The 15,645-nt window shown below is 37.8% G+C and overlaps 1 protein-coding gene across 3 annotated transcripts in view; it reads right to left on the bottom strand.

The window, feature by feature from the left end:
* Positions 1-15,420, bottom strand: part of edc3.L (enhancer of mRNA decapping 3 L homeolog) — a 36,154-nt gene extending 20,734 nt beyond the window's left edge. For 2 of the 3 annotated variants that reach the window (XM_041586695.1, XM_018252942.2), the window contains exons 1-4: positions 15,262-15,420; positions 13,205-13,398; positions 12,630-12,925; positions 1,892-2,233 (exon numbers count right to left, since the gene is read on the bottom strand). In XM_041586695.1, coding sequence (XP_041442629.1) covers positions 1,892-2,233; positions 12,630-12,925; positions 13,205-13,398; positions 15,262-15,351 — 922 coding nt within the window. In that variant the 5' untranslated portion in view covers positions 15,352-15,420. The other variant, XM_041586696.1, reaches the window with a different exon arrangement.
* Between the last annotated feature and the right edge of the window lie 225 nt (positions 15,421-15,645).

The raw sequence follows: 15,645 nt of genomic DNA, 5'->3' as shown, positions 1-15,645 counted from the left end.
TGTGGTAATTAAATCTTTTTCTTTATTGCGTTTAATTCAAAACAAACAGAAAGTGGCCATACGATAGCAGATCTGTCATTGTGTGGAGTGCAATCTAGAAATCCAGTATAAAATGACATATCTGCTTGCCCAGCAACACACAGGTCCAAAATCAGTTTGATGATTGAATCATACACTGGACCCGACAGAGGCCATTTGGAAGAAGACTGAACCAATGTGCTGATACGCTCATTGTTTGACAGGCACGTCTGTTGGTGCCTGTCAAACAATAAACAGGCCAATAAGAAGACAACTTTGTTTGGCTGGATCAAGTGGCACCTTTTATCAGCCCATGTTTGACCAGTTTTAGATAGCAGGTTCTTTTACCAAGTCTTATGATAAGATACAAAATAAGTTCAGGTTTTTCAAATTGACATGTTTTTACGGCGTCCATAAGGGTTGGGGCAGACGAGCAGATTCAGGGAAATTTAGTCACCTGTCGACTAATTGCCTCTTCTGCGTGGCGACAATATCCCTGAACTGCCTTCAGTCTGCTTGAATGAAGAATCGCCTGCGCTAATGCACTCACGGCTAACTTCGGAAATCAAAGCACAGCGAGTGTATTAGCGCAGGCGATTCTCCATTCAAGCAGACAGAAGGCAGTTCGGGGAGATTGTCGCCACGCAGAAGAGGCCAATCTGCTTGTCTGGCCCGACCCTAAATGGACATGGACACATATATAACTAGGCTAAAGCTATCAAGCCTTTAACAAGAGTGCATTTGTTTCAATGCAGCAACGTTTGAATGCAACTAAAATAATTTCTATTAATGCAGCATTATTATGGGAGATAGAAGCAAAAATAAAATTGCAACATGATCCCTTAGTGCAGCATGCAGTTCATGAGGTTGGCATGAAGTGTGTACCAATGTACTTTACCACATGGCCATTGTATGTATAATCCGATTCCATTTTATCATATGGACCAACAATGAATGCAGATAGTCTAAGGCCCTTTTAATTTTCATATATAATAAGTTTCCCTTACAAATTCCCATGTCTACTTAATAAACCTATTCAGCAGATGAATACATAAGACATGTAGTCCTCATATGGATATCTGCTGGTTTGGGGAGGTCACAAACAAGTGGATCTCTCCCCGATATGTCCACCTTGAGGTGGGCGATATCAGGCCCATACAATCGTGGTCCCTTGGGCCCAACAATCGGATCATAACGAGGAGAAACCAGGAGGTCACATTGAGGATCGTATCAACTAACCGATGCGGTCCTCGATCTGATGAGATTTTAAAGTCCGGCCGATTGACATTCGTCCAGGTATCGATCCGAGAAGCCCGTCTGAGGGCCCCATACACTGGGCAATAAGCGCCCGACTTAATTGGTCAGCAGCTTATATCTGCCCATGTATGGGACCCTTTACAAGCAGGTATTTCAATCTACTTTTTATGCACATGGGATAGCATGCTGCACCTCACCTGCATTTGACAGGTCAGCATGGTCCCATGCGGAGAAAAATAAATTGGCTCAGTTAACAAGTCTCCATGTGGTGGAACGCATTATTAAAATACATCATCAGCTGGAAATCTGCCCAGGTGTGTTAGATTTTAGTCGTTAGGTCTCGGCAGTTTATGCTAAGCAGGTATATCCTTATTATATACCACGTGGTCTGATATTGTACAGACATCTGCATGACTCAAAAAACTCAGTGAGACTAGGAGAGCACAAAGAAAGATAGAAAAAAAAAGTTTTTTTCTTTCAGCAAGCAGTTGCGGGTGAAAGCAAATGAGAAATTCATTTAAAACAGGTGTTTAAACAGGCTAAAACTTATGTATTTAAGGCTTACAATCTTACACAAGGATGACAATTAAAACATTAACTCAAGTTCTCATCTTACCTGTGCAATATTCCTTTCCTCCTGACTGAGGAACCACAATCTTCCTGTATACGATTGGCTCTGATTCCAGGATGTTCTCATCATGCCTATAAGTTGGAGGCCTTTCATTTGGGGTTCCCCGCGACCGTGCTCCTCCTCCACCTCTCCTTTCATGGGTGTCTATCTCTTCAAAGACAGCTGCTTTGTCAAACAGAGCAAGATTGCCCTCAAAGTCAAAGTCAGCATCTGGAATTTCCTCCAAGTCATCTCCAAAGCATTCGTCATCACGTGCTTTCAGCTGCCCGTTTTTTGTACCACTCTTTTTTGGTGTTACCTGGTTTGGATAGCGGATACTAGAGGACCCTAAGGACAGAGGATAGAAATGATGAAAAAAGGGAGCAGATAAAAAGAGCAACCTAAAAAATGTGTTCTTCCTTGGCCAGGAATATAGGTCTTCAACTATTTTACTTCCGACAGTAATGTTTTGTGTTAAAATACTCAAAAAGATCATAAGGTATTAACACTGCATTTAAAAGTAGCAGGTAACAAAATTATATAAACTAACGCTAAATACACTTATAAATACCACAATCATGTAGGAGGTGCAACAATGCTGTAGTTCACAATAGTAATGGCCTTATTTAAAGAAGGGATACACTGAATACTAAACCAAATCACAATTTGCATTTTTCAGAAAAATTGTTGCGTTCAGTTATCTATGTAACTTTAAAGGAGAACTAACCCCTTTTCCCCTCAACTGCCCCCTCCCTGTATATTCTTCTTAGGAGTCACCCCTATATCCTGACCTACTATAAATCGGAGTTGCTCAGCAGAGTTCAAAGGTGCCATCTTCTGTCTTTCTGCTAATCATCTTCTGTCCTTGCACATACCGATATTATTGGAGCATGCAAGTAGAAGCAGATTCAGGACATAGACTGAATTGCCCATGCTCCTCCAAGATCATATTTTTGCTTAAAAAGCCTTTATTCAGAACTTAGGGCATTACAGCAATGTTTCAAGCAGACTTTTTTAAGTTTGATAAAGGGAAACATGGCCTGAAACATTGCTTTGCATTTTCTTGCTTTCCACTGATTGGTTACCAGGTAGTAACCAATCAGTGACTTGAGGAGGGTCACATGGGTCAAAACTATTCTCTATTTACCCAGTTTGTATTTTTAGACTGAAATGTTAGGCATAGCACAACGATTATTATTGTTTAACTGATATCTCAAACTGCACCAGCAGAGGTATTTCTGCAAAAGCTGATTTGCTGCAATCTTCTTCTTCTACCTTCTTGTCTTTGGGCATGGGCAGGCGTATGCACAGTAGAAAGAAAAATGCAGCTTTTGAGTCTTAAGTTAAACTGTCACTACATAGGCCCAGAGTGGAATAAGGAGAAGACATAAGAAGCCAGCAATGATGGACATCTACAGAAATACCCCTGACTTGTGCAGTTTTTAGTGAACAGGAACACCACCCATTGGTATCATGTGATAGACTATAATCACTGGGGATGCCCAACAATTTGGCACACCCCAGTAATTATACCTTTTGTACTCCTTGAATTGCCAGGCTAGAAAGTTCATATGAAACATTTTCTTTTGGGGGTTACACATGGCACACATGTTGGAAATCCTCTGCAAAAGTTCAGCACACTCCTGGCATATTTACAATGTTTTTCCATGGTAACTAATAACATGTGGGACATAAAAATATTAAATTATGAGCTTTTAAGCAATTTAGAAAAGTCATAAAAATGTTACATTTAGAAGCTTTGCTGTTGGAATAGAAAGACAGATTTACCCATTTTAGATACAGTAATCTGCGTACTTTCCAACAGAGTCGGAAGCATTGGAGTCGGAAGCAATTTAAGGTATCTGGAGTCATAGTCGACAAATATGTACTGACTCCTAATAACTTAAAAAACCAGCACTGAAAATAATCAAATCAGATTTAAGAGCTTCTATGAAGGAGGATATGGTAGAAGCAATTCTGTTTCTTATAACAATACTTTATTTAATTTTGGATTTCATTTAACAGCTATTCTACAGCTATATGAAAGGTTCAGTTAATATTGAAGTTGTCTTAGGTTTTCCAATTGATTTTGCTTTATGTAGTTCAACTTTGATTTTGGTTTAGGCTTACCAAAGGATATGGTTTATATTTTTGAGCTTTTGGCAGTGATACAATTCCTTGTATGTTGTGTACTTAAACTTCTTTCAATCAACATGGAAAATTCATTAGTATATGAAGATGAGGAACACCAATTAATGTAATTAAAGGAAAACTATACCCCCAAAATGAATACTTAAGCAACAGATAGTTTATATCAAATTGAATGACATATTAAAGAATCTTACCAAACTGGAATATATATTTACATAAATATTGCCCTTTTACATCTCTTGCCTTGAACCACCATTTCGTGACTCTATCTGTGCTGCCTCAGAGATCACCTGACCAGAAATACTACAACACTAACTGTAACAGGAAGAAGTGAGGAAGCAAAAGGCAGAACTCTGTCTGTTAATTGGCTCATGTGACCTTACATGTGGTTTGTATGTGTGCACAGTGAATCTTACGATCTCTGGGGGCGGCCCTTATTTTTTAAAATGGCAATTTTCTATTTATGATTACCCAATGGCACATACTACTAAAAAAGTATATTATTATGATAATGGTTAATTTACATGAAGCAGGGTTTTACACATGAGCTGTTTTACTCAGTATCTTTTAATAGAGACCTACATTGTTTGGGGGGTATAGTTTTCCTTTAACATAAAATATACTGTTAGCATACACTGGTAAAACTGATGTGTCAGTAAGACTATTATAGTTTATATAAATAAGCTGCTGTATAGCCATGGGGACATTTTTTTACCAGTGCAGAGCAACAGCATATAATATTTTAGGTCTGTTTTGTACCATTTTTCTTGTGCCTTCAAGCCTCCAGCTTGAATGGCTGCCCCCATGGCTACACAGCAGCTTTCAGTTTTTGGCGTTACTGTCGAAGGATTTATGCACCAACTTCACAGGCCTTCTTTCCAAAAAAATGAATAAAAAGGAATAGTTTCCTTTTGTAAACTTAATTTTATGTGGCTTTACTCCACATAAAATGCAGTTAAATGCCATGACAATGCGAAAACACGTATTTTATGTTGGGGCCTCAGTAGGGGAAGCCAGGCAATACCAACCAGAGATATAAACAGCCAAAGACAAAAACTGAAAATCGCCTTTGTATGCATTTTTGAGTTATTAAAAGGTTTTTTAACAGAGACAACTCTCAGCATGATCTATGGCAGAATATTTTCTAGCGGTTGGTAGCCACAACAAATTGTGGGTGACAAATAGCACAGTGTGTCATTGCCCTAAAGACAGTAAGCACCAGGATATACAGTTTTTATCAACACTAGCAAAATAAATACTGTAGAAGTTATGGTGGAAGCACGTTCTCCCATTTTTTTATAGTTACCGAAAATATTGATTTCTTTTTAAAGTGCAAAAACAAACAAAAAAAAAAAAACTTCTGTAATTAGCTGATAAAAACTAGTGTCACATGGCGTTTTTTTTCCCCCACCGCCAGAGAAACCTCTTCTACCCCATGCTATACAAGGCCTGATAAAAACGGACAACAAATAGAATGTAAGTTTAGGTAATATAATATAATCACTAATATAATAAGCACTCTTTAAAACAACTCCCTCCTTTCACCTTTGTTGCAATTTGGCATGCAGGTAAGGAGAAGACCATTACAGAAAGGGTTTATCTATGCACTACAAGAGCCAGGTAGTAATGGTTTCTGTTTCTTTCATTAGCCTGTTTAGCTCAAAAAATAACAATATAAAAAAAATTAAAAAAAATCGGCAAAAACAAAAATAGCTCAATCTCTACTCGCTGAACTTGATACCTCAATGGAGGTATGCTGCCCCTTTAAAGAAGAATAAAAGCCAATTCACTAGGGGTGCCAATTTCTTAGGTATGTGCTCGTGAATCCAATCACAAATGAAGACCTCAATAGGGAGCCACAGAGCCATATTTGCTCTTCTCTTGGCCAGTACATGCACATCTTGTGTGCATGCACTGGCCCAAAACGTGATTTTGCCGACTTTAATACACTATTCACAAGCTGGCCAAGGGCAGTACTAAGAAACACTGGGAATATTGATAAAGTTGGTGGCATTGCACTCTATTGACAAGGTCCAAAGTTAACAATTAAATGCACTAGAAAGTGCATAACAAATATGTACCCCGCACTGACTTTGCCTTAACTTGTCCTTTAAGTGTATATAAATATTCCTCATCTCAGTCATCTAAATGTAACCATGATGGAGCAAATTAAAGGGGAACTATCGCGAATATGAAGATTTTATATAAGCTCCAGCATACTAAAAACATTTTATAAATAAAATTAAAAATTCTGTACCGTTTCTGAAATAATCACGTTTATCTGTCTTCATGCAGCAGTTGGATGTCAGATAATCATGGACAGTTAGATCCAATATATCTTATAGGGGGGCTCCTTTTGCCTAGAAGATGTATGAGCTCACTCTATTAAAATCACCAAACATCATGTCTCTCTACATGCAGGATTTATGCAAAATGCAGTTATTTTGTTCAATTTTGTTCATGGAATCAGTTATTTGAGTGAGCTCCAATATATCTTATAGGGGGGCTTTCTTTCCTAGCAGATGTATTGGATCTAACTGTCAATGAATATCTGACACGCAACTGCTGCATGAAGACACAATGAAGAGAAACAGATGCTGAGAGAGGGATAGTGAAGATAAACGTGATTATTTCAGAAACAATGCATAATATTTAATAGATTATATGATATTAAATTTTCATTTTCTCAATTGTTCCCCTTTAATATAGAGGGTTGAAAAAGGATATGTCATAAAAAGTGCTAAACAATATTTGGTTTGTAAATTTATTGTATAACATATTCACATACTTTTAATCTTACCTAAGCCCAAAAAAGCATTTAAAAAAAAAAAAAAAAAAAAAAAAAGCACAAGCACAGCTTGTTTGCAGTAAGACTGGGAGGAGACATACCCTTTTAGGCCCTTATGCATGTGAACATCAAGTTTTAGCCACTTTTTTTTTGTTGTTGTTTTCTTTAGCCTTACTTTGTCAAATGGCGCAATGCATTTCACCGGCATTGTGGATTTATGATGCTTTTATTTCTTGCTATAGCTGACACACTTCATCATAAAAAAAATATTTTGGGACAAGTATTCAACCCTGTTTTGTATTTTAAACAAAGCAAAATATCTTTATAAATATATTGCTCTGGAGTGAAACAAAAGCTTGAACTACATTCAATACATGAGCAACAACGGGGTAATTTCGGCACTGAACTAAAAATGCTCGTTCTGGAGAGGGTCTTCCCAGAACTTTTATACCTTATGAATAGTGAATTATGTTTGGCTCTTGAGCAGCGAGTAATTCTGTGTGTCATCTCTAAAAAGAAAGATGAGCCTGCCGTGTCTAAAAAGGCCCATCAACGCCTGTAACAATAACTGAGCCGGAGGACAGCACACATGGTGAGCAATGAACTCTCTCCTACCCCAAGGCAGGCAAACTTTAAGTTAATTGTGCATGTGTTTATCTTACTGTGTAGCAGTCTCTGCTTGGCACAAAGCCACATTCAGAGAATCTCTGTAATAGAGAGAGAGTAATAAACAGTGCAGCCTCCCACCACCACCCTCTACTCCTCCTCTCTTGTGCTGTGGGTGCGTGCAAGCAGTCGCCTGCTTTTCAGCCGTGGGAAATTGTTCCAGGCTCACGTGAGGTTTCCTGGAGCCAGCCTGGCCTGCTCCGGAAATGCACAGAATTGACCCTTGAAACGAGCAGACAGGAATTACAAAGAACAGTCTGATCATTTCAGGACAGCTTTGTTTAGCAAATTTGCAAGAGGCACAGTTAGGTTCTATGGAACAAAGTAAATGAAAGAAGCCTATAATTATTAAAATTAGAACAAAAACTTTTTCAAGCCAAGGGGAACTGTTATTTTAAAGCGGACACCTTACATATTTTGCCTTAGGTGCAGAAATGCAGCATAATGCATAAATGGAATAATGTACATTTTCTCCCAAGTCACATCCCATTCCAATGAATACATTGAAACAGAATATTGTTTCAGACACACAAGACAACACCAATCCTATTTTTATGTCTAAAACCTATGTAATAACCTTTCTGAAACTGGATTTTCTTCCTCCAATCATGCATTCAAATCACAATAATTTCTTTTATATCCCAAATATCTGGAATCTGAATTCACATGCTCCATGGCTTATTACAGAAGACATGCATTTCTATTGTCATGTAATATATTTGTGAAATCTGATCTGACTATTTAAAAAACAACAAAGGATTGGGATGAATCAAAATTCTGAAAAAGAAAAAGTGCAGATATTCCGAAACAAATTCTGGGTGTATTGTTTCGCTTGTCAAATCAGTTCAGATTTTTCTAGCAGCCCCATTATATGTTAAACCAAGCAACTACCTCAGTTGAACGACACAAACATACAAAATCTCCCGTGTAGTATAATTCTCTAGGAACTTCAATTAAAAATATCTTTCTTAATACCGAGTAGCAAGGTGGGGCCTTCCCTAACAAATTATCTGGAGCTGGGAGATTTGCCAAAACGTACATTAACATGGCTAAGCCTGGTGATGGGTGGCAAATTATCTTGCCATTTTTTACAACACATAATAAATATGCCCCCTAGTGTAGAATCCTGTAACGGGTTAGGTACCCGAAGGTTACCCATAGAAAAATAGGTATAAATAGGACGTGGATAAGGCAGTCAATCACATAGCGGATCTGGGTCAAGTTTCAGTAATTGGACCTACCCTGGAGTCTAATCCAGTGCCCCTAAAAGCAAGCTTTAACAGTCAACAACTTAGTTTAGTATTTGTGCAGAACATGGAGATATGCCTATTTTGCTTAGAGACAGAAAGGAGTACAAAACAAGGTGCCTAGCCCAAAATAGCTACAGACTTATCTGTGCACACTGTACTCTGACCAAATAGACATACATCATCCTGCACACTCAGCCAAAAGTAAAGAAATCAGCCAAGTAATAAATTGCAGACCGAGACTCTGAAAAGAAAAGTTATGCTTATTTATCTTGAGGTTTCTGATGTACAAAGGTGTGTGCTTTGTCTACGGTTCATATGATTTGTTTGCTTAATGAGAAATATATCCCTCTTTTTGACATGAGCTCATACAGTGAACTACCAAAAATATAAAAAAGTTTTTTTTATTTTTTTATAACACAAACATACTGGATTCCACACATTGAATGGAGCCATGTTATTCTAATGAACCATTATTGCATAAAACGGGGTGGAAACAGAGATAGACTATCATGGTTTAATTACATTTTTGGAATCAGGTATTCTGTGTTAGAAAAAAAAAAAAAAAAAAAAAAAAGGGAGGGGTGTATATTTTCCCTTTAATAGGGGGGGAAAAATTTAACACAGACAATTTAACCTAAGGGAACCTCTAGATCGTTGGTTCTCAAATTTGCGTCTGCCCCACCAGGGAGCAAGGATGTGTGGCTGGGGAAGCCCTAAAGGGCAGATATTTTTCCTTCTAGATACTTTTGAAAAAGCAGCCTATAGTTCAGACAGCATGAGATTTGGGGTGAACACTTATTTCCAAACCTAGACAGTCCTATTACTATATCTGAATAAAAATACAGCAGTGTTTTCAAGTATGTTACATTGTTATGAGATAATGGGGCCTTTTTAATTCGTTGGACAAGAACTTGATCCAAAAAAAAAAAAAAAAAGAATGTACTCTATAGAATACAGGTTAAAAAAATAAAAGCCCACAACCGAAGATAACAGACAATGCATTCTCTAGACTAGAAGAATGACAAGAGCATGGAGAAGCAACTTTCCTATTAACACTTCTACTTTTGCAGGGAAAGAAAGCTGATCCTGAAAAAGGTTGTACAGCTATAGTAAAACAAAGAAGAAGAAAAAAATAAGTCCAAGCTAAATATGAGTCCTGAAAATATCAGCAATGTCCACAATCCTTATCTGGCTCACACTTGTATCCCCTCAAGTCCGAAGTCACAGTATCTAGAAAAAAAGAGCCAGCGCCAAAGGCACAGGGGCGACAAACAAAGAAAGCATATAGTGTAATATTGTAATATCACTCTCTCAGATATCGGAACATTGTAGACTAACGCGAGATCTGAGAGAGTGATAAAAAGTAGGAAGAGGTGTGCAGCAATACAAAGCCTCTGAAGAAGTCGCTGACGAAATGCGTAAGGCTATGACGTCACTGGAGGGCACCCGGTTGGGAAAACACGAGGAGAATGCTGCAGGCTGGTTTCTATACCCTGCGGATACAGGAACTTGTGCACCAACCTTAAAAGGGACAGTCCCAACAGGACGGAGCATATTTATGCTATATAAAAAAGATGCCCTGTGAGTGCATCTTTGTTTTATCTATTTTTAAATAAAAAAGTTTTTACACTATTTGCTGCCACATATCACTCAACAGCAATCCAAGGAGGGAAGCTAGACAGTTGTTGGAAAATCTATTTTCATGTGAACGGATTATATTTACATGCAAACAAAATTATATGTTTGCGAGTACCCACCTAGAAAGTTTGAAACCTCCCCTATCTATAATATAGAAGGTGGTGGTGATAACCACAAGGGCTCACATATACGGGTGGTAATTCTAACCTACCGTTTAAGCACAAAAGTGATGCTGGTTGAAACAATATTACACTATATGCTTTCTTTGTTTGTTGCTCCTGTGCCTTTGGTGCTGGCTCTTTTTTCTAGATACTGTGACAGAAGCAGAAAAGTTGGCTTCCTCATAGCTAATTTAAACCAACACATTTGATCCCAAATCTTTTAGGCATAAAACAAGTTACATTATACTACCTTTTCAGAGACAAATATATTGAAGACTAAAGGGGGGGGGGGCATACACGCACAGATTTTGTGTTGTAGGATCTTAGTCTGTGTGGCCACCTTTAGCCTTCAACATATTTATCTCTGAAAAAGTAACATTTATAATAGAACATGTTTTATGAAAAAAATCTGTGCGTGTAAATTGGTCTACTAATCCTGACCAATATCTATGTACTATGGATATACAATGAGCAAAAAGTATTACATCTTGCTAACTACATTAAACCTGTCACGCACATATACACACTCATCTATATAGTGATAGCACAATCTACAGAGATAACCTTCTATACTCCTTAAAGATAGAAACTACACTTACAGCACTCTCTAGCTTACAATGGAAATTTTTTAGCAACATAGTAATTTCCAGCTTAGTTTCGATTAATACCTTCAAAGGATAGAAAGATAAAGTGTTATGAAATAGATTGTGAGGACACGTTTCTATTTTTTTTTTTTAAACACTGTAAACACACAAATTTTATATATGCTTCAAATTATAGAAACAGATTTACATCAAAAATTCTGTACAGTTTCTGAAATAATTAAGATAATCTTTAGTATTCCCCTCACGGCAATCTGTCTCTCTTGATTCTCTATTCATACTCGAGTCAGAGTTCAATTGACTGCTCTAATACATCAGTGGTGTGTGCTCTCAGATGTCAATCTGACTTCAACTCCTGGATGAGGAGAGAATGGAAGCCAATCAAGATTTCCCGATATGACCAACTTGGTCAAATCATATCCAAATGACTGGATCACAACAATGGTATGCAGGCAGTCTGGGCGAGGACAACACCAATGAGCCAACAGGGTTCTCACCTCGACTGGATTTTAAAACCTGCAAGATCAGCATCTATACGAATTTCAGCCACATATTGGCTACCTTTACTGGTTTGTTTGCAATTCAAGCTCAATTTTCTGACCCAATTCTTCAGGACCTGACTGCACCTCAGTGGTGTCAGAAAAGGTCAAACGCAGTATAATTCTGCAAATTCAGGATGAATTTATTTCCACACTACATGTTTCGAGCGACTGCTCTTTTTCAAGTGAAAAAGAGCAGTCGCTCAAAACATGTAGTGTGTAAATAAATGCACCCTGAATTTGCAGAATTATACTGCGTTTGACCTTTTCTGATTGATTTATATGCTTTACTGGACGGAAGCATTGAGAATTGGTCCTAAGATCGTGAGTGAATCCATTTCTGTCTCTGATTACAACTCAGTGGTGTCTAAAATTAACAGTGCAATCACCAATTTGACAAGAAGCTGTTACAAATGCAAGTAAAGGTGGCTCTACAAAAAATTAAATGTAATTCAAATCCTAAATTTTCATACCATGCATGCAGCTAAATTGGGAGAGATATTAAAGAATGACTAGTCATGCATCTGGCATCTCTATTAATTAAGTGTAAATACCCATGACATTTGGTTGCTGCTTATCGAACAGCAACCTGTTAGTCAAGTGAAAAATACATGCTTTATGTGAAATTTGAAAAAATGTTTTATTTGGTATTACATATATTATTGAAAAGCCTGCCCTGTTAAGGGTGGGTCTCCATGATACCCTCTACATCTCCTATACAGTTATATTTCTTTCTACAACAATATTAGTGTTAAATAGGATTACGTTACAAACTAAATTCCCAGACTTGATCTGGGTCCCCTGAAAAGCAATTTAGAAACACTGCAGCAAGAGCAACTGTCCAAAAAAAAAAAAAAAAAAAAAAGATCATCAATGACCGGAACGGGCTGAGGAAAGAGGAGTTTAAGCTTCCAAATTCACACTCTTAACTGAATTGAAAATAACTTACAGGAATTGTGTCTTCTGCGAAAGTTTTTGGGCTGGTTGACTGCTTCACCGTGTCTGTCTATATAACTTTTAGAGCAGGGTTGCGGTGAAGAACTAGATGGTTCAGTGGCCTTTCCTTCCTCCCGGCCAGGAATGTTCTGGGCAGAGCTCTGTGCTACTGTTGGCTTTGGCTTGCCTGTACCATTTTGCTGACGAGTTGGAAGGTAGCCTGTAGAGTGGTCATTTAGCTGATCCCTTGTGTACTGCAGGCTCTCTGAAGGAATTTCAAGAATCTTCAATTCTGATATGTCGCCAGCCCTACATAAAAAAACAAAACAAAAAAAAAAATACCAGCTACGAGATCAAAACAGTTAACAATACCACCTGGTACATGTGATTATGAAATGGCAGATTTAGGTTTGAAAGAAATAAGTCAGGAAGGAGTACTGGCACACTTTCTATTAAAACCTAAGTGGCTGTTAAAAAGAAAAAACACAATCAAGGTTGATGGAAGGGTCAGATCAGAAGGCAATGCCTTAAATTACATTGGAGCTACTTTTTATCATATAACATCTGTCTTTAGAAGTATCAACTAACCTGAAAGTGACCTCTGGCACCAAGCATTTAACTCCATTGTGGAACGGCTGAGTAAGGGATATTGTTTGATTGATTTGATCCACAGCAGACACACAGCCTTGATAAACCCCCAAGGTATTGCCACAGTTTAGTGATACAATATTTCCCAGCCAATCTGCAGCCATATTGGAGATCAAGTATATGCAACAGAGCAGCTGCAAAAAAGATTACACTTATTAGTAATACGTAATTTGTAATACTACTGCAACAAATGATATTCCGGTTAACTTAAAGTTAAAACGACCAAGCCATGACTGTTTTGATGAATTACTCAGAACTACCCATATAATATATATTTTAATGGTTTTAGGTAAACCTAGGCATGTTCTAGGTAAACCAAACTTTTTTTCCTGCTGCAATCAACTCAGGCATACTATGCATCAGTAGTGAATTACAAATTACCAACTCATGCTCACCCTTCCACGTCATGTCTCATAAGATAGGTTTATCCAAGTTCAAAATAATGAGAAGGCCATCTCCCATAGGGGTATATTTATGAAAAATGAAGTAAGAAATCGCCACATTGTCTTCGCGATCTCTAACTTCACTTTTTGATAAATATACCCCTTTTCTCCCCATTTAAAATCTATAATTACAATTTTTTTTTAAATGATTACATTTTCCTGTGAAATAATAAAACAGTACCTTGTATATGATTATAACTAGGCTGCATGAATCCATATTGGTGGCAACACATTCCTATTTGGTTTGTTTAAGGTTTAAATTACTTTTATCAGAATTAAGCTATGAATATCCAAGTTATGGAAAGATCCCTTATCTGGGAAAACTCCAGGTGACAAGCATTCCAGATAAAAGTATGCACAAGATTGTGGAATAAAAGGGACAACCCTATCAGTTTTCCCATTAGCACTGATATATTATCTGTGTATTTTTTTCTTGTTAAAGTACAAGCTTCAAATAATTCAGCATTGAGCAGAGCCTGCATTTATCAGCAATATTGCACTGATTTTGTGTGTGACGGGTTAACATGCCTACGTGCCGACCCTTGTAGGCCTCTGTACTTGTTTTTCTGTACGACCCTGTACTGTCTCTTCTTAGACAACCTTGCATAAGTATCATCATGTACTAAAAACAATATTATCAGCTTGCCTCAGACAAAATATCTTAGCTAACGCGAATGCACATACAGTATTTGTCTATCTTCTCCATCCTGAATGCTATACCTATTACAGACATATACTATGCTAATAACTATGCTGATACGTCACTTTATTGGGATGTCTTTACTTATAACCTATATAAGCCTATGTTTGACCTTCAATAAACGGAACTTGTTATTCTGATCCACTCGTTGGTGTTTCTTTGTGCAAGTTCCCCGGATCCGGAATACGAGGCATTGTTGGACAGCTAGAATCCAGTGGCAGTCGGTTTGTTTGTCCCCTTCAGTGTGCTGCGATGTTCTAATTCATTCTTTGCCACACATTATTTAATGGACTGATCTTATACAAGGACCAAGAACTAAACAAATGATTAAATTCACTAGGACTTACTACTGGTGTATGGTTTTATATGGTGTTATGTATATGGTAACATATTATGTATCAGTAGTCTGGCCAGCGACGTAATAATTGCTAACACTTAATTTCAAGAATAAGCTGGTCGTTTTTTTGTTAGAAGTTTGCAGTGCGGATATTGACAGGATGAACAATAAATGTTTTCACGTGAAGATCTTAGTAAATCAAACTGTGAACTGAATGATCTGAAGTACCAGTGGAATGAGAAAATAAAACACAGATTACATGTCCACTTTTTGATGGTGATACACAACAGTGAAAGCAAATGGCTATGAAAACGAAGACATACTTCCTTCGCTGAGGTAATATAAAGCACAATCAGCTTTTACGCAACTTTGCACTTTCAGTTCTAAAATAAATCACAAAACATTCAGCCACATTGTGCAAATATATCCAGAGAAGTCAGAAAAGCTTTAACGCAAGAGATAGGCATTCAGAGAATCCTACACTGATACACAGGCCGCCATCACCAATAATACATACACAACAAATCCTGGGCAGCCCAGAAAATCGAACGAAGCTGCGATCAGTACTTAAGACTTCCGGCCCCGGTGCACGCTTTCTACGCCACATCCGCTAGGAAAACTTTCAAATAGGTTACCATAGCACTAGCTAGAAGCTAGAACGGCGAGGTTTTGAGGAAGTTGTGATGTCACGGCCACGTGGTGAAGTTGTATCTGGGACGGGAAGGCGTGGTGTATCTATTATGGAAAGACGTGTACACATTAAAGCGTGATAGGAATGCACCTGCTATACATTTAGAACGAGATTGGTGGTAGCGCGGGTTGTAAAGGTCAGAAAGGTGCACTAGTACTACACAAGGGGTTGTAAGAGGGGAGGGTTGTTTCCTAGTATAATGGTGAAATT

The sequence above is a fragment of the Xenopus laevis genome, chromosome 3L, assembly GCF_017654675.1.
Source record: "Xenopus laevis strain J_2021 chromosome 3L, Xenopus_laevis_v10.1, whole genome shotgun sequence".
Lineage (NCBI taxonomy): Eukaryota > Metazoa > Chordata > Amphibia > Anura > Pipidae > Xenopus > Xenopus laevis.
Note: the sequence above shows the minus strand (reverse complement) of the source record. Positions and strands in the feature narration are given on the sequence as shown.